At 38.4% G+C, this 20,780-nt stretch overlaps 1 protein-coding gene across 3 annotated transcripts; it reads left to right on the top strand.

Annotated features, from left to right (window-relative positions):
- Positions 1-1,368: 1,368 nt before the first annotated feature.
- On the top strand, positions 1,369-20,574 carry GPRC6A (G protein-coupled receptor class C group 6 member A). Of its 3 annotated transcripts, none has more exons than XM_025860718.1 (6): positions 1,369-1,562; positions 4,411-4,714; positions 6,661-6,972; positions 13,890-14,102; positions 17,075-17,198; positions 19,460-20,574. In XM_025860718.1, the coding sequence occupies exons 1-6, from the start codon at positions 1,369-1,371 to the stop codon at positions 20,572-20,574; spliced, it is 2,262 nt and encodes a 753-aa protein (XP_025716503.1). The 3 variants fall into 3 exon arrangements, with proteins under 3 accessions (XP_025716503.1, XP_025716486.1, XP_025716494.1); XM_025860701.1 differs by having other exon boundaries at positions 6,661-7,497; XM_025860709.1 differs by lacking the exon at positions 13,890-14,102 and having other exon boundaries at positions 6,661-7,497.
- Positions 20,575-20,780: the final 206 nt, after the last annotated feature.

Here is a 20,780-nt window from a genome sequence, read left to right as displayed (position 1 = left end):
GTAACTACAGCAGAACTTGCAGGTTACCTGAGCAAAAAAAAAACAAAAATACATTGATAAAAACAAATATATCCATTGCACACATATATATACACAAATGAATAATAAGATTAAGAGGGGCAAAATGCAATTACTATACATTTGAAGAGACTTCAAACCCATGTATATTAAACTTTCCAAACAACCGAAGTTAACTGGTTTGGATCCTAAGAGAAATCCTGCCAATGGTAAAACGTAAGACTTAAGGAACATTGGACACTGTGTGAAGAGCTGTGACCTCTCCACTTTTTGGCTGGTGTAACTCCACGTGTCAATGGAACCTAAGGCTAATCTGGATTTTGGAAAACACTGTAATAGCCATTGTATTCTTTTATCTTCCAAAATTCCTCTAAACATGTCTGCGACCCATCAACAACCTGGCTATATGGGGTTTGGAACTGCCTGCTCATGATATATTCCTTCCTAATCCAATGTCTGGAAAAGTTTGATTTTAAAAAGGAAAGTTAAAAATTTTTAACTTTTTCTTAATGGTTCCTAAGTCACTGAGGTGTATCTATCCCTGAAATCCATTAAATCACATTAGTTCAGATTCCTAAGCATTTAAGAACATGTAGACTAAAATTCATTCCAAATTTGTAAAAATAAAATCCACACACTGTGGCAATGTTGACGATCTGTGACAGATCGTCAAAAACAAACACTATCTTGTTCAAAACCAAACACTATCAGGTAAGTTTTGTCTCAATTTTAATTGTGCCCGTTATCACCAAAACTACTTATTTCTAACACATGTATACTGAGAGTGATAAATACTTAGACTTAACTGAGTTTCTTTTTTTTTTTTTAAATGGAGCTTTACTGGAGAAATAAAAGCAGAATGCTATTTTTCTAAACAGTTTATAAAAGACACTGAAGCTTTTGGGCCTTGAATACAAGGAAATTTCCAAATACTTTGGAAATGCAAAACTGTTCATTGCTGAAGTGGGAAGACTTTCCCAAACTGCTCCCTCTTGAAGAATGTATATTCTACTTTAAAAGAAATGGCAATATAACCCAAAGCCCTGGGCATATCAGTGAAGTAAAAGAGAACTATCCCAGCGAGGACCTGTGTTTCTAATTCTGACTTTTTTCGTAGCATGACTGCTAGTGTTCATCTCCAACAATGGAATGTTAGAGTCTGATATGTTCTTATTGGTGAAGAACTGTTTTGACTATCATCAAGCACCTGAAAACTGAATGTTTCCAGCCTTTGACACTGCCCTATACCTTACATGGTGTTTACAGGTGAAATAGAAACCATGTTGTTGGCACTCTGTGAGCTTAGTGATTCCTAAGAACTCACATGAACAGAACAAATGAGATCGAAGCATGGCACTATTGATCATACCGATGGCCTGCTTTGGGAGTACTCTTGCTACTTCCCCACCTTGCCAGACCCCTGATGACTTTGTGGCTGCCACTTCTCCAGGACATATCATGATCGGAGGTTTATTTGCCATTCATGAAAAAATGCTGTCCTCAGAAGACTATCCCAGACGACCAGAAATCCAGAAGTGTGTTGGGTGAGTAAAGTCTCAAAGAACACATTTAGATTTCCAGATTGTACTATGAGACTAAGGCATGTAAGCATTCACTTGTATTAACATCTAAATTATTTTAATAAAATTTAAACTCATATATTTTTAAGTTGCATATAGTTAGTCTTGCAATCCTTCCTTAAAAGAGAAATGTATCAGCCCTGTATGTATAATCAACCGCTAAGTGCAGAGGCAGTGAATGCTTTCCCTTAATATACGTATTTAGATTTTGCCTAAAAACAAACAAACCCTGAAGTCACTTGAGAAAACCAACTAGGAGACACCGTAGCTTGTCCACAACAAACGTACACAGCACATTTCTATTTCTATTATATATATTTATTATATATTAATATTAATGAATTTGATTTTATATTACATTATCTATTTATATTATGTATTGTTCATGTTCATATCCCCCACAACATGCATTTTGTTTTCAATATGAATGTATTATTTAGTGTTTTGTTTAAACTGGGCTACATTTAAAATTTCTCTCTACACTAGCATTTTTGTCAATGCTGCATTCATTTCATTCTTGAAATAATCAAATTCTTTCATGATAAATTAAGGCCTTACTTCAACTTAATGTGTTCCTTCTTCTTTGATGAACACTTTCCACTGAAAGTTTGACTGTAGAAAAGACATGGCACAGTGTACTATGGAAAAGTAAAGCTGGGCAGAGGATGTTACAAATGGATTTTCTTTAAGGAGAGCAGGATATTTGAATTCTAATTTCAGTCTGGGAACAAACTCATTTTGTAGACTTAGGCAAATCACTTAAACTCGTTGAATTCCAGTTTCCAGTTTTCTCTTTTGTAAAATAAGGGCCCGGATAACTTGGGGATACAGGCAGCATCGGCTTCTGTTGCTATGGCAAATGTGATCACCATGCTTCCTTCCCCTCAGAAATCCTGCTTTCTATCTTGATGATTTTGTATGTAAATTTAACCTTCTCGTTCCCCCTCCCTTTTTTCTTTGTTTATCAAAAAGTATTTACCAACTCCTCTAAGAATGCTGTCAGATAAAATGTGATTCCACATCACACTAACATTCCTTCCTGTCATTCACCCTAGAAGTTGGGAGCTTTGAGCTACTGTCTTCTTAAATGTTGGTTATCGGGAATACCAGCAAATGCCTCAAGATAAATAATGAAGATTTTCAGAGCACTAAATTGGTACCCAAAGAATGACTGCAGATTTGAGGCCCACAATTATAGGCCAACAGTTAAGGATGGAAAATATGAAAAAATCATTGATCTAATAAACAAATTTATTCTGAAAAAAAAATCACTGACTTGAACATCCTTTCACCTTATTGACACTCCTTAAGAGAAACAGTATTCATTCAGCATCAAACAACTCTTTATTAAGTGCCTACATTAACTAGGCCCTATTCTAGGCACTGGGATACAGAAGTGAATACACCAAAGAGGTTTAGACTCTCATGGAGCTAACATGGGGGGACCCTGAAAATATACGTTTTAATTGTTATACAATGTATTATTTTTATTATGATTCATTACATTAACTTTTTTTCTTTCTTTAAATTAAAAACTTAATGCTGATTTGCCCAACTTCACTTTTAGATAGTATCCAATGACAAATAATATTATTAAAATACTTTAATTTATCATAATTCAATGAACTAAAAGGACACTTAAAAATATCAAAACCCTGAACAATAATATCCTCCTCTATGAATGGATAAAGAAGATGTGGTGTGGTGGAATATTATTCAGCCATAAAACAGAATGAAATCTTGCCATTTGCAACAACATGGATGAGTCCAGGCAGTATAATGCTAAGTGAAATAAGTCAGAGAAAGACAAATACCATATGGTTTCACCCACTTAGGAAACAAAATGAACAAAGGAAAAATAAAAAGAAAACCAAAAAGCAGACTCTTCACTATAGAGAACAAACTGATGGCTAACAGAGGGAAGGTGGGCAGGCAGATAGCTGAAATAAGTGAAGAGGATTAAGAGTATACTTATATTGAGCACTGAGTAATATATGGAATTTTCGAATCTCTATATTGTACACCAGAAAGTAATATAACACTGCATGTTAACTGTACTGGAATTTAAAATAATAATAATATTCCCCCTTATTCTTTTAAAAAACATTTGAATCTCTACTATATTAGGCACTGTTTGCAACCTTTTGTATACGGTGGTGGATGACATAAACTTAACAGTAAATCAGTAACCAAACAACTCAGTGCCCTGAAGTAATCACAAGTCAAGAAGTCAACTGGGAAAACCCACCAAAAGAGGAAATAGCTATGTTTCATAACTAAAATAGTGCACTTTATCTAGGAGAAAGCTACTGAGCTTATACCCACAGCCTGTTTTATATGTGATTCTTAAGAGTCTTATTAATCTTGTTTCCAACCACAATAGTTTAGAATCCAAAAAAAAAAAAAAAATAATAAGCCAGGCTAGTGAGTCTAAGGAGTAGATATAAAATGGACAGCAATGAAATGGTGATAACTAACTATAAAAAGGAGCACAAATCAGATACATCTTCATACTGCAGAATACGAAACTGAGTATTCAAATGATCCCAAAATTAGTCAAGAAAAAGTTAAATCCTGTTCCACAGACTCCATCTGAGAAACTATATACCCTTTAGAAAGGTTTCCGTCAAGAACTATTTTTAAATAAATGGAGTTTAGTGAAGTTTACCCTTTAAGAGGTAAGCTTTACTGATCCAGAAATTGTCTATTGTAAGGCAGAGGTGTGAATAAAATGAGTTACCATCATGTCTATAGAAGAGTTATGTTCTGATTTTCTTAAAAAAAAAACCAAACAAACCTTGTTTCCCAACAGCTTTGAAATATCAATTTTTCTTCAAGCTCTTGCCATGATTCACAGCATTGAGATGATCAACAATTCACCACTACTATCTGGAGTCACACTGGGGTACGAGATCTATGACACCTGTACCGAAGTCACAGTGGCAATGGCTGCCACTCTGAGGTTTCTGTCTAAGCTCAACTGCTCCAGAGAAATCGTGGAGTTTAAGTGTGACTATTCCAGTTACATGCCAAGAGTTAAGGCTGTCATAGGTGCTGGCTACTCAGAAATAACGATGGCTGTCTCCAGGATGCTGAATTTACAGCTCATGCCACAGGTGGGTTTTGCCTTACTGCCAACGCTGGTTTTTTAGCATATTCTTTATTATGAGAGGATCAGGGTAACCCGGGAAACCAGTTAGGGAGTTGCTTTTACTTTAACCTTTCTTTCTCTTCAGTCAAAGAGGGCATGGTGCCCTATTCTGGATAGTATAGGGGACAGAACACTAAGGGAAGACAATCGCCCCTCAATCCATCAGATCGAATTTCTGAAGGTTCTCAGCAGGATTCAGATAAGACCAAAATCTCTGCCTCAACGGCCTTGTTTCTGAAATAACATCAGTTGGGTGCTATGAAGGAAACTGAAGAGAGACTGAGCGGTAAGGGGACATGCAGGGCAATGAACACTTCCTGAAACTCAAACGAGAAGGGACAACCCAGGGAAGATGGGGAGGAGAGGACAGTCTCTATGCTGTGAAAACAGTGAGTACAAAGTTGAAATGCCGAAGAATAACAAAAGGTCAACATAACTAGATCAAGTGTAGAGAAAGGAGTGCAGCAAGAGGTGCATTTGCAGAGATAAGCAAGGGCTGGTCATTCAGCATCTCTGAGACTCTAAGAGTTCCATTATATAGCCTCGTGAAGTTAATTAAAAAAAAAAGTTTATATCCAAAATGACAAAACAAAAGAATTACTCCCCCAAATAGCTCAGAGATAAGGCTTTGGCTCAAATTTTCTAGATTCCGTATAAGGCTGGTTAGGTGATAAGTAAGAAAAGTAGACTATTTTTAACAATGATTATGTCATGTAAAAATGTCATTTCCATGACTGACAACACTAGACAAAACAAAAGGAAAGGGAACTCTCCGCAGGGGACACTGATTTTACTGAAACCCAGGTGTCAAATGTAGATGAGCCCAGCAATGCCAGGTATAAAATGTAGGTCTGCGTAGCAATGTCAGGGAACTAAGGTTTCGGCACATGTCCACCATGTGCCAATATCCATTTAAATTTTTTCCTTGAATCTTCATAAGAATCCTATCATTTCACGGGTAAGGAAATACTAGCTTTACCAAATTTATTGAAGTCAGGATTCTGACAGTTTGTCTGACTCCAAAGCCTACTGTCTTTCCACCATACCAGGTGGCTGCTATAAATAGTGGAAAAAACAATCACTGAGCAAGTGACACAGTGTAGAAGGTAATAATTCCCCCTAGAATAAAATCCCCAGAGCTGTAAATCAAGCAAAGCTTTTCACATATTAGGTAGGTCTCCCAAAATCCTGATGCTTGTTTAAGTACATCAGGAGTCACAAAACTATAGCATGTAGATCAAATGTGGCTCTCAAGCTCTTAAGCTGTCAAGTAAGAATGGTCTTTACATTTTTTAAAAGGTTGTAACAAAAAAATACCATATATATAAATGTATATCTGTATACATATATATATGTATATATGACAGAGACCATATGTGACCAACAAAGCTTAAAATATTTTATATCTGGTGCTGACCCCTAGACTAGATGATTATTTGGCTGGATGATTTATTTTACCTAGAATAAAAAATCAGCAAAGTTGTCAGTTAGACAAAATGTTGAATATACCCGGTGTCCCAAAATGCATTTTGCCTATTTGACCAGCTGCGTTTTTCCCGTATTTATCTCTAAGTATTTAAATAATATTCACTATTGGCCTTGGCCTGAGATATAAGATAGATGTAACTGGATACAGAAGTGTAGCTGGAGACAGAAGGTAGAGCCTGAAACTTCAGAGTCCTTGTACTATACACAACATGAAGTGATTGAAGAACGATGACTCTAAAGAGTCACCAGGTACTAAATGTCACGATTTAAGCTATTTATAAAGTAGAAGTTCATTGAAGGGGAAGAATGTAAAGGACCAGAGAATTTAGGAAAAGATTACAGAAATTCACCGAAATGAAGGAGAGTCTGAACAGCCACCTAGAGTTCCTCAACACCATAACTAAAAAGTCTATCAATTTCCAGGTGAGTTATGAATCAACTGCAGAAATCCTAAGTGACAAAATTCGCTTTCCTTCATTTTTACGGACTGTGCCCGGTGACTTCTATCAAACTAAAGCAATGGCCCACCTGATTCAGAAATCTGGATGGAACTGGATTGGCATCATAGCCACAGATGATGACTACGGACGACTGGCCCTCAACACTTTCACAGTTCAGACTGCAGCAAATAACGTGTGCATAGCTTTCAAAGAAGTTCTCCCAGCCTTCCTCTCAGATAATACCATCGAGGTCAGGATCAATGAGACACTTGAGAAAATCATAGCAGAAGCCCAAGTTAATGTCATTGTGGTATTTCTGAGGCAATTCCATGTTTTCAAGCTCTTCAGTAAGGCTATAGAAAGGAATATAAATAAGATCTGGATTGCTAGTGATAATTGGTCAACGGCCACCAAGATTACCACCATTCCCAACGTTAAAAGGATTGGCAAGGTTGTGGGGTTTACCTTTAGAAGAGGGAATATGTCTTCTTTCCATTCCTTTCTTCAAAATCTGCATATATTTCCCAGTGAGAATAACAAGCCCTTACGTGAATATGCCATGCTCTTGTCAGCCTGTGCGTATGTCAAGGACAGTGATTTGAGTCAATGCATTTCCAACCATTCTCAGGGGACTTTAGCCTACAAGGCTAACGAGGATATAGAAAGGAACTTCTCCCTGAGAAATGATTTCCTGTGGGATTACACCGAACCGGGACTTGTTCACAGTATCCAGCTTGCGGTGCGTGCCCTTGGTTATGCCATTCGGGATCTCTGCCAAGCTCGAGACTGTCAGAACCCCAACGCCTTTCAACCATGGGAGGTACTAACTCACACATCCAAGAAAATTCCCCTACCGTCATTTTTTGCCTTGAGTTGATTTGCAAATATTTATATTAACTGCTCTTAATTGTATTCCTTTTGTAAGTAGATACCTTCAGTGAATAACCTGCATTTCTATCATTAGCTCTTTGTTCTTGAGGATAATAGAGTGTTATTTTGCCTTTGCTACTACTACACTGACCCACCGAAGTGGTGTTCTTTTATTTTCCAAGAAGGTCCAGTTGACAGAAGTATTTTCCATGAGTTTATGGATTTGTATCTGATCTTATAGTTTTTCAATGCTTCATATGAATTATCTCTTTTAGTGCTCTTGACAAACACAAGACCGGGCATGTTTAATGGTCCTTTTTATTATCACTAAATATTATCAATGAGGAAACTAAAGCTAGAAAGTACTAGAAATATGACTCTAGTCTGGGTCTTCTGCCTCTATGCCCTTTGTTTTTCGTGGTGTCTCTGGTAGTTTATAGTCTTCAAAGCCTTCAGCTGCAACTCTTAGGACAGTCTTTCCTAGGACTCCAGTCTTCCTCAAATGAACGTTGTGAGATCAATCATAATAATTCCTATGATATTTCAGGTTGAAATGAGCCACAAATTGTGGGTAAAGGAAGTCTTTGCTTTGATTAGTTTGTAGAAACTCAAATTCAAGCTTAATGTGACCCTTTTTAGTAAAAATTTTCCACTGTGCTTTTTAAATGCCGATAAACAAGGCATTTAAAAGCAAAATGTTGCTTTATGATGATAAATTTTACTCATTAAAACAGATTTCTCAATAGTGTGTACTCAGAGACAAACTTGTCTGTCTTGATGCAGAATTATGTTCCAAAAATATATTTATTATAAATGTGTAAAGGAAAAAGAAGGTGAAAGGAAATAAGACTTAATTCTTACCATATACATGAGTATCCAGGACAGGCTATGTCTACTTTTGTCATTTTTATTTTAAACACAAACACAAGCTCCAGGGTCTGAGGTCATCAGCTTACATTTGGGTGGATCATGTGACAGTCACAGGGTGTTTCAAATTGCTCATTTTAAAGCTAGTTTTGTAAATGCAAGGCAAAAAAACCTAATGAAGACGGAAGACTAGAGATGAAGTTTTTTTTAAATTAAAACTATCTTTTTAAAACATATACACTTGTGTCTAGCTATTTTAAGATGTCTGTTTGAAAGCACACTCTTTGTAATGCAAAATTTTAATGAGGGATTGGTAAAAACTATAAATTAAGTGAAACACAATAATGAAACCACCACACAAAATTTTAAGAATGAGATGTTGAGAAGGAGTGATAGAGAGAAATTAGACATTCCTGGAGACAGATAGGATAAAGGGGGGGAGACACAAGGAGGCTCATAAGGAAAGAGAAATACAAATAGAGCTCTTTATCCACTAAAGATCTGGGAAAGTATTTTAAATAATAAATCTCAAACATTCTGAGGAAAAGACTTGAGAAAGTATAATCTAAGCAGAGTCTTCTAAAATGTTTTATTTAAACAGTAGGAGCCTGGGGTTGTTCTTTATTCCCCCTGGGAGCCTGGTTATCTAGAAACAAACGAAAACAGATTGGAAAGGAGGAATATGTGAGTGGTTTGCTCCTTTGATCACAATGTGAGTGAACCACATCTGTGCCAGATTCAGTGGGACAAATAATGCAGACAATTGTCTTTTTATGAAGAAATCTCCATACACTTTAAATTTAAAAGATCAGCAACATTTCGGATCACTAATCAAAGATACATTCCTAAAGATTATTTGGACCCCTGGTAAAATTCACTCATATTTAAATATTACTTTCTAAATAATTTTACATTCAAATAACTTTAAAGGAGTTTTTTTTTTTTTCCAGTATTTGGGGATCGCTCTTACTCTGGCGCCACATTTGATGACATCTGTGAGCAGTATTCAGGAATGGCGCAATCAGAATTGTTTTACTTCAACAGACTTTTAATGTTACTCTGATGTGCATGAGGATACCACCTCCCGGTTGGGACCGTGATTTGGGGGTTTTTGTTTCCTTTACTTATGATGAGGTAGAAAGTAGTGAGTGATGTATGTGGGATGACAGAATGTCTAATAGCCAAATTTCTAATTCATACATTGATTTAGCAAATATTTATTGGATGTCTCAATGTTCCAGGCATTGTGTTGAGTGCTGGAAATATTCTGGAGAACAAGATAATTCTCTTCCTAAAGGAGTCATCTCTCTATTGGTGTATACAGTCAAACAATTAAGGAACTGATTACAATGCAGAAAGATGCATTACTATGTTTCATAGCGACACAAAACGGCAGAGAAGCACACAACCGAGGGTAACCAATCCAGTATTAACAATTCAGAGAATATTCTCCAAAGATCATGACATCTCTGGAGAATATGATGGTTGGGTAGGAGTTAGCCAGGACAGAAATACTCTGAGAAGGGAGAGAAAACATGGCACCTTCAGAGATAAGAAAATAGTGCCAAAGAATCAGAGTTTTTTGTGGAAACTACAGGTAAATGAAAGTAGAGAGATTAGTGAAGGATCCATCATTAGGGCCCAATCAATCACAGCATCTCAAATTTTGATGTGCAGTTGAATTGCCTGGGAATCTTATTACCATGTATATGCTAATTCAGCCAGAGTCGGGGGATACCTGAAAGTCTGTCCTTCTAACACTCTCTCAGGTGTATCAGGTGATGCTGATACTACTGTTACAGGGACATCCTTTCAGTAGAAAGTCTGCAAACTCTGTTTAAAGGTTTGGACTTGACAGAGCAAAGGGGAGGCAATTAAAGATATTTTCAGACAGGAAAGTCTCGTGATCTGCTTTCCACTGCAGAAATAGCAGTTCTACTGTGGTGTGCCCTGACTAGAGGGACACAACACTAGAGGCAGAGGGACCAATTTGGTAATCTAGGCATAAAATAAGGATGGCTTATACTCCAGGTACAAGTACCACAAGTACTGTGTGTGACAATGAGCATGGAGACATGCATACATGGATGTTTAAGAGGAAGGATGAGGAGGATCTGGAGATAGATTGGGTGTAAAGGGTCACAGACAAAGAGAAGCAAAGATGTTGCAAGTGATTCCACATTTGGACAATTGGTACCATTTGTTGAGATGGAAAGAGACAAGAGTAGAGGTCTGGTGCGTATGAAACTTTCTGCTTTGGAGATGTTGAATTCAAAGAGTTTCTGAGACATTCAAGTGTAGCAATGGCAGTCAGATACTAGTCCAAAAGTCAGAAGAGACATGGGCTGAGAAGATAGTGATTTTGCAGTGATAAAGAGACTAATAACTAATATGTTTTTTAAAGATTTTATTTATTCATTCATTTGAGAGACTGTGAGAGAGAGCATGAGCAGGAGGGAGGGGCAGAGGAAGAGGGAGTCCAAACCAGGGCTCAATCCCAGGACCCCACGATCATGACCTGAGCCGAAGGCAGAAGCTTAACTGACTGAGCCTCACAGGCACCCCAAGAGCTAATAATTTTTAAGGTCTACTATAGTAGGCATTGACATATATCACCTCTAATCTCCATAATATTCTAGTAGGTCCACAGGTTCACACTCCTTACACTCCATCCTAAAGAAGTGGCAAGAGGAAATGTTACTGGTGACCAAGACTTGCAGCTGATTAGAGATGGAGGGGACCTCCACAATTAGGGTCTGGCCCACAGTCACCCACACAGTTAACCGTGAGACTATCCCAGCCTTAGTCCAGGGTGCTTTCCGCTACAGCATAGAAAACTTCCTGAAAGGAAAAGACATGGGTTGGGCACCAGACAGAGAAACAAGGCCATGTCCTCTGTGCCTCGAATTTACTCACCAGCACAGTTTCATTAGGGAGATGTCATGGACATCCGAGAAGTCAGGGGAAAAGGAAAACAACATTAACCACAACAGCTTAAGCAGTGTGGCCTCCTGGCCTTGCGTTCTCAAAAAACAGGTCATTGCCCTTCACAGGGTGAATGCTATAATCGTGGAAATGCAAATCCCACTGTTTAAGATTTATGGTGTTAATTCACAGTGACTTTCAGAGTCTCCATGAAAAAAATAAATAAACAATTGACAGAAAAAGCCTTTGATAGCTTCATAACCACAGCACCGATGTTCAAAAACTTACCTTAACCCAGAGCAAATGTTCTGTCTTACTTACCAGGTCAGGAAGGCACTGTTTTGTTTGCCTCTACCGTCTCTCCTGTGAGGACAAGCATACAGTTACGCTAGTTTATGTACATCATACAGTGTTATCACTATTTACAGAACGGGTATGTGTCAGGACTTTACCCTGGAAAACCTAATTAAGTGCAGGAAAAGCCAGGTGGAAATTATAGTTCCAAACTCAAGAGTTGAAGAGGATCCGCTCCCTAAAGAAGTGAGTTTTCTGGGGCTCATGTGTGTGAACTGCTGAAGGAAGGAAGAGAAGAAAATATTGCAGCACACAGGTAGAGGTGGAAACATTAACGGTAGGTTCTTCCTTCCTTTTTTTAATTTTTGTTCCCATCATATTTTTTCTTCCAGGCAATTGCTGGAAAAAGCTTTTGTGTGTTAATTCCACCCTGTTAGATCTGATATCCTGCTTCTTTAAAGTAATACTAATCAATTTAACATTCATTAAAAGAACTAAGAAATCTGTGGGGACATAATATAATAAAATCAGTATACGTTGCTTAGAGATTTTACCGAAGTGACATTTGGTCACTGACTTGATATCGTAACTAATATATTTACCTTAAAGTGTAACTGGATTTTCTATGTTCTAATGACAAAATTGAAGGAAAGAAACATTCATAAAAGATCAACTGTGAAGGAATAGAATAATTCTATTCAAATAGAGTAATGTCTGCCCCATTCCACAGATTTTGCACACAACACAAGCCTCATAGACTTAGAGGAGTAGGCCCAGCATGTTCGAGAGGGTATTTACTTAGCTGTGAACATATATCAGGTTAATGGTGGGGCAGGGTGTTCCTCTCCCCCAGTCCAGTGTTCTTCCTCTGCAGCACAAACTCAATACAGCTGCCCTATTTGTCAGTAAAACACTTCCTGTCCTAGCTGCATTGCATGCAAGTTCTTACTGTATAAATTGGGTAACAAGACAAGTAATTTTCCACTGCATTTCTTTCCTCTCAAGCTAAAAAATAATCACTTTATGAATTACATTGGAAATAGAATTTAGAGGTCACTTTACTAGACACTCAATCACTGCAACAGATTTGAAAACCACTGGAGATAATAAGATCCATACTTCCCACCAAATGGAGTAATAAAGTACGGATTTAGAGGGCAAGCACCAGCAGTACCTTCCACCCACCAGCTCATCTTCTCTGGTGGGGAGACACCCCGAGAACAGGGTGCTGTTGTCACTGGACTGTCTCCCACATTTGTACCTCTGTCCCCCTAGCCCTCACTGTGGGGCTGGTGAGCATAATAACCACTGGCTCAGATTACCCACTCAGGCTTGGCCAAGGATCCACAATTGTAACTAGAAGGAAAGAATGGATTCTATAGCTCCAGAAGACACACTGATGACTGCTTTTGAGTCAGAAGGAAAAAATAAGAAGATATTGAATTAATATATTGTTAGATGCAATGGAAAGACCTGAAAGTCAAAATGTGTGTTCCCATATAAGGCCCTTTACCCCTTGGCTGGTGGTGCTCATCTAAGAAAAGAGGAAGATGATCCTTGCTCAGTGTGTTTCACTGAATTGTTACGGGATAGAAGGATATCACACTTCTGAGTATTAGCAAGTAATATATGAATGTCAGGTGGCATCATTAATTGATAGACTCAAAGTATTTTTATTTATTTGTACAATATCCCTATTAGCTAATTAACAGTATTAATAGATATTAATCAAACTTTTACTAATCTTAATCTGTACCCGATACTGGGCTAAACTCTTTACATGTTTAATTACATTTAATCCTTAACAATGGCCCTATAAGGTAGGTTTTATTTACTTCATTTTACAGATGGGGAAGCTGAGGCCTAGAAAGAAACTATAAGTGTCAAGACCACATCACTAATGAGATATAAAACCAGGATTAGAGCCCAGGCAACTGTCCCATAGGACCCACCTTGAAATTCTATAACGTGGAAAAAGAAGATGCTCAGATCGCAGTTTGATAATCTAGAGAAGCTGCCCTCCATAAACATTAGCTTGATTCCTCAAATTTACAGAGCAAGACTTTGGCAGAAATAAGGCTAGAATTCTCAAATTGTTGCCAGATAGTTAAGAACCTTCTCAAGTAGTTACCACACTCATTGATCCAGAATGTCTTTTTTCTACTCTTAAGTGATATTCCTTAGAAGGCAGTGTCATAATCGGGATAATGGATACATATTTCTATTAGTGTTTGTTTCTATTTTTATATTTTATAGTTACTTGATGTACTAAAAAATGTGACATTCACTGATGAAGGGAATTCATTTCATTTTGATGCCAATGGGGATATGAATACTGGATATGACGTTGTACTCTGGAAGGAGATCGATGGCCACATGACTATCACCAAGATGGCACAATATGATCTCAAGAATGATGTCTTTATCATCACAGACCAAGAAACAAAAAACGAGTTCAGAAATCTTAAGGTAATTTTGTGGTAGCCTGCTTTATAGCATTCAAATCAAATGAGTACCTCAGTTGCAAAAGTCCCACCAGAACCTCCAATGACCCTGCCTGTTTACTGTCCCAAACTTCCCTCCTCAAATTCTCTGGTCAACTTGTGCCTCCCTCCCTTGTACAAGCTCTCTTCATCATCCTCATTTGACCAAAGCATAATCCTGGTTAAATTCAACTCTCTGCCTATTCAATATGGCCCCCATATAGCTGAACTTGGCAAAACAAAAACAAAAATAAAAACACCTTGTTGACTATTTTCACTTTAAATTCATGATCTCTAACCTCCAGTGGGCCCTTAATGGTGCTGGACAATCAGACTATTACCCTAGTCCATTAACTCACCCACCTTCCTAGATAGCTATTCCATGATTTTTCTTCTCTCCTCTGACTCCAACACACCTTCCCAGTTTCCACTTTCAGTTGACCTTGCTTCCTATGTCACTAACAAAACTGAAAAAATCAGAAGAGAACGGCAGTGTCGCCCTGCTGCCACATCCGCCTTCCTTCCGGCACTGTGGGTGGAATGTGTTCCTGGCCAAGGTCAGCTCCTCCCTTGACCTCTGGATCCCAACCACTTACCGTCTACTCGATGGTACTGCTCGGCGATTCTCCATTCTCTCCCATGTCCTCAAGTATTTTCTTTTCTCCACTATCTACATGATGACATAAATATGCTGTTATTCCTTTCATCTTCAAAAAAAAGGAAAGAAACTCCATTGATCCACCATTTCTCCTTCTATATACTGCCCAATCCTTTATTTCTCTTTATAGCAAAAGTCCTTGAAAAATTTAAATACACTCAATGGCCCCAATTTCTCTCCTCCCATAATTCTCTTGAATTCTTTCTATCCAGTTCACCAATGTTAATAAATCCAAACATCATCTTACTTCACTTACTGGTTAATTGTTCTCTCTGTAAGATGCTTTCTTTCTTTGTTTCCACAACACCATGCTCCCTTAATTTTCTTCCTCTGTCTCTGGCCACTCCTTCTTAGTCTCTTTTGCTGCTTCCTCATCATTCCAGCTGCCTATAAATATTGGCATACCCAGAGCTCAGAACTGCTCCTCTCCTGTGTCTGCACTTTTCCTTAGCGATCTCATCTGGGCTCGTGGATTTAAATAATGTCATTCATTATATAGAAGGCAGATGACTCCCAGGTTTTTATCTTCTAAATTTCAACCCAAATAAATATACGACTGTGTAATTGACATCTCCACCTGGGTGTCCAATAGTCCTCTTGACTGAGTACCTCCAAAACTGAGCTCCCAAACCTACCTTCATCTCAATAAATGGCCATTTCCTTTTAGCGGCTCATGGAAAAACCTAGTGGAATCCTTGTCACATTTTCTATCCAATCTAAATTTCACTTTCAAACCCATAGTCCAAAACATCAGATAATCCTAAATCTTTTGATATCCCAAAGTTATTAATACCAGACTTTAGAATGTCTTTGCTGTCTCTTAGGGGTGGAGGGAGAGAGAAGGTCTCCCTTTTATGCCCTAATGATGTCCTGCCTGCTGAAAACCCAGATCAGGATATAACTGTGTTGAGAAGAAGAAAGCCACTGCTTGTGGATGCAGGGCTACCAAATCTTGGCTACTTTTCTCTCTCAGCCATACCATTTTCATCTCCCAGAGAAAAGACAAGTTAGCTTAGTCCTTGGATTATGTTCCTGGCTCAGGAATACCTATTAAGAGAATCTAGACAAACCTTCATTTACCCATTTTGCTTTTGTTTCCCAAAGGTAAGAGTGAGATAATAAGAGATTTATTTCACAAGATATGCCACAAGATAGGGACTGTGAATGGAAAAAAAGCACAGCTGAAGTGCAAAGAATTATTATTTAAATTGGAAAGGCCTTCATAAAAATAGGATGCTACATATGATTCACATTGTGACATGCACAATTATAACCTAAATTCTCAGGATTTTTAAAATATTATTTATATATCTAGGGTTGCCTTTTTCACTAATACTTCAATGGTTCTAAATTCAAAATTTCCACTGTTTTTTTAAAAGATTGTACTTATTTATTTATTTATTTATTTATTTATTTATTTATTTATTGGGAGAGAAAGAGTGTGTGTGTGTGAGACAGTGGGAGGAGGTGCAGAGGGGCAGGGAGAGAGAGAATCTCAAGCAGACTCCCCACTGGGCGAAGAGCCTGATGCAGGGCTTGATCTCACGACCATGAGATGATGACCTGAGCCGAAATCAAGAGTCAGATGGACGTTTAACCAGCTGAGCCACCCAGGTGTCCCTCTACTGTTTTGTTTTTGAAGATTAGACTGGACAGAGTCCTTGGACAGCATGATTAATAACCTTCTTCTAAAGAATATAAAAGCCCAATAAGTTACTATTTTCTTGTATAGTTGAACTCTTTATACAACCCAAGATTGGAAATTTCCAAGCCATTGTCTTCTTCTTTTGTTCCATCATTACACATCCGTCCCTCTACTAGGGATTTTCTGAAAGAGTTAATTTCCCTTATTTGCTTACAGACGTTATTAATGCAACAAAAACTACTTCTTCCTAAGGCAGTTTCACTATCTGAAATATTTTCTGTTTTTTAAACTTGTTCACATTCCTCCAGATGACAAAACAATTCTGTTTGCTATTTTTTTTAAAGAGACCAAAATACTATTTAGTAAATGTATCTTTAAATTAAGTCAAGTTTGGAGGACCTGGGTGGCTCAGTCAGTTAAGTGTCTGCCTTCAGCTCAGGTCATGATCCCGGGGTCCTAGGCTCGAGTCCCGCATTGGGCTCCCTGCTCAGCAAGGAGTCTGCTTCTCCCTCTCTCTCTAACCCTCCCCCCTGCATGTGCTCTTTCTCTCTCTAATAAATAAATAAAATCTTTTAAAAATAAATTAATTAATTAAGTCAAGGTTACTTAAGGTAAATCTTTTAAAAATCTATTTGAGATTTCTTTCACTTTTCAGCAAATTCAATCTAAATGCTCCAAGGAATGCAGTCCTGGACAAATGAAAAAAACTACAAGAAGCCAACATATCTGCTGCTATGAATGTGTGAACTGTCCTGAAAATCACTACAGTAACCAGACAGGTAATTATAGTCACTACAACATGTACAGTGACACACCTGAACCATTTCTCTTAGGCTGATTTTTTTTTTATATGTATCCTATTTTGTTTTATTTTTTTTCCATTAAAAAAGGAGGCATTTCATCCTGCTAGATTAAATACCAGTGAAATTTCATTTGATCTTGGAATTTGCTCCATTATATCAGCAGATGTATAACCAATACATAATAGAGATATAAAAGTAACTTTACTTCCAAGGGAAGTTGTCACCCCCTCAACTGGACTTCCTCTCTCGCATCTCTCAAAACCACGTGAATTCTGTCAATTTTTGTCCATGAATCCCCCACACAGACATGCCTGCCTTGTAACTGGGGCACAGTAACTATAAATAAATAAATGCTGAATTAGCTAAACAGAGCATGATAGAAACCCAGAGGTGTGCATACCCTGGAGATCTCATTATTCCTACCAAGAAGCAACAGTAAAGCCTAAAAAGAACCTTCTGTGAAAGGAAGGGATGAACCATTGACATAGATGAGATGCTACTGATTGCTTGACAAACCTATCTTTAACAATTTTACAAGATCAGAGCAAAATATACAAATTAAAGAACAAGGATAAGGTCAGCAGCCTTCAGGGTCTTAATAGGAGCTATCAGCACTTTCCCTGGAGTTAAGCCTACTTTAAAGGCATCGTGTTCCCTTGTTTACTGTTGCATCCCTCTTCATCTATACCAGCTGAGAACCTGAGAACTGGAACAATTCTCAAATGCTTACTCTTTTTTCTCACTGGCTCCAAGGGGAATGTATCGCAATGTTAATATTCCAATAGTCATGCTCTGTCATTATCTCACAAAAATGCCACTTGTCCCAACCTGAGATGGGCTCCGCTGTGTAAATAATTAGGTATTGGGGGAGCGGGGTTGGATTTTCCAGGTAATATGGTGTCTAGCAGCTGTCTGCCAAGTGGGATAAATAAAAACGAGAGAGTATGTAGTGTTTATTTCCCATAAAGATGTACATGAGTTTTCAAAAATAATTTGGGGTTGTCTTTGGATAACCAGGGAAAGAACAAGTGTAGAAGACTGCCTTTCCTTTGGAGGAAAAGCAAGGATTTAGGGTGATCTAAAAGGACATTCTCTTCTATTGTTCTCTATGTCTCCAGGGCACAACTCTTGTACAGAAACAAGGCATTGAATGTTCGCCAAACATGTGAAGAAGATAGCACATGCTAGCAGTGGCAAGGGAGAACAGAGAAGAATGGATGTTTGTAGGGAAACAGGGCTTAGAAAGAGGAAGAGGCTGGAGAGGTAATGAAGTGTATACACAGACACACAACCTGACTTTGAGGTTAACGAAGAAGAGAACACGGGCCCCGTATAAAATCGAATGGGCACTGTGGAGTGTTCTCAGATGGTTGCCCAGAGAGGGGCTTCTGGCAAGAGATGGGACCCCATCTTTAGGGGGCAAGACTGGAGAGCAAATGCAATCACACTCCCAGAGACTCTGCTCTGGTAACAGCTCTTCATGCGGCCCTGCCATCAGAATCAGCAGAAACACTTCCAAGCTTATCACTGCCTATGTGAGAGACTCAATTTTACTGATCTCCAGACCAAAAAAAAATTAACTTTAATTCTTCATTCACTGTCACTGGTTACAATCTTGCATTATCTCATTTTTAGAGAGCTTTTAGGGTGACCCAGCCATATTTTCTCTGCTTTTAAAAGAACTGCTTCCTTATTTACAATAGCAGTTCTCACTACATTGAGTGTCTACTGTGTGTAACGCTCCATGCAAAGCATTTTATATTTATTCTGTCACTGAATGCAGAACCCCAGTGAGGCAGAGTCTTTTTTAAATTTTTTTAAAGATTTGGAAATAGAAAGTTCAATTTACTTATTCAAGATTATGGGAATCATAAGTGATAGAGAAAGGGACTTGAGATGAGTCCAATTCCAAAGCCCTTCTTAATAGAGTTTGAATAGCAAGTTTCTAAGAGGCTAGTATCTATCCTGAATACATTGATTTCCTAAAGACTCACAGACCCAGCTGGCTTTTTCTTTCCTTTTTCTTCCCCTCTTTTTCTTCCCTCACCCTCACACTTTCTCTCTTGACTTCTTTTGGGTTCTGTGCATGCTTTATTTCAGCAAGTAACCAATATGACAATGATCTCCATCCCTTTTCTCCTCGGGACCATAACTAAGGAGTCTCATTTGTAGCATCATTGTGGACAATCACCTGGTTTAACTGTTTGCAATGTAACTGAATCTCCTCTGTCTTTTAGACATGGATCACTGCCTTTTATGCAACAACGAAACTCACTGGGCCCCTGTAAGGAGCACAAGGTGCTTTGAAAAGGAAGTGGAGTATCTTAACTGGAATGACTCCTTGGCTATACTGCTCCTGTCCCTCTCCCTACTAGGAATCCTGTTTGTTCTGGCCATTGGCATAATATTTACAAGAAACCTGAACACACCCGTTGTGAAATCATCCGGGGGATTGCTGGTCTGCTATGTGATCCTTCTCTGTCATTTCCTCAACTTCGCCAGCACGGGCTTCTTCATTGGAGAACCACAAGACTTCACGTGTAAAACCAGACAGACATTATTTGGTGTGAGCTTCACTCTCTGCATCTCCTGCATTTTGATGAAGTCCCTGAAAATTCTGCTAGCCTTCAGCTTCGATCCCAAGTTGCAAAACTTCCTGAAGTGCCTTTATAAACCCATCCTCATCATCTTCACTTGCACAGGTATCCAGGTTGTCATTTGCACCATCTGGCTGATCTTTGCAGCACCTGCTGTGGAAGAGAACGTCTCCTTACCCAGAGTCATCATCCTGGAATGCGAGGAGGGATCTGTGCTTGCATTTGGCACAATGCTGGGCTATATTGCCATCCTGGCCTTCATTTGCTTCATATTTGCCTTCAAAGGCAGGAAATTACCTGAGCATTACAATGAAGCCAAATTCATAACATTTGGCATGCTCATTTATTTCATAGCTTGGATCACATTCATCCCTGTCTATGCAACCACATTTGGTAAATATTTGCCAGCTGTGGAGATTATTGTTATTTTAATATCTAACTATGGGATCCTATGTTGCACATTCTTTCCCAAATGCTATGTTATTCTTTGTAAGCAAGAGACTAACACAAAATCTGCCTTTCTCAAGATGATTTACAGTTACTCTTCCCACGCTGCAAGCAGCCTTGCCATAAGTCATGTTTCACTGGACTCCACTAACAGCAGTATCACAATGACCGATCCCAGCTCTGGTGGCAGGTCTGCAGCCTGGCAGGAAGGCAAGGATCTTCAGGCACAAGCATTTGCACACATATGCAGAGAAAATGCTACACGTGTATCTAAAATTTTGCCTCGAAAAAGAATTTCAAGCATATGAAAGCATCCTTAAGAGGTGGCATGTCCTAGAATAAAATGTGTCTAGGATCTTTGTATTTAAAATGTGCATTTATTTTCCAACAAATATATTCTATGTGTTTCTTCACTGCCATCATGTTCACCAATGCGCCCTCTGTCCAACCACCTGTTTAACAAAGAAAATAGAACCCTCGCCCTGAAACTGCCTTCATTCCTCCATCTGCCTCC

This window comes from Callorhinus ursinus, unplaced genomic scaffold, assembly GCF_003265705.2.
Source record: "Callorhinus ursinus isolate GAN/ISIS: 27379988/994484 unplaced genomic scaffold, GSC_fseal_2.0 scaffold6, whole genome shotgun sequence".
NCBI lineage: Eukaryota > Metazoa > Chordata > Mammalia > Carnivora > Otariidae > Callorhinus > Callorhinus ursinus.
This window is presented reverse-complemented; position numbering and strand designations above follow the sequence as displayed.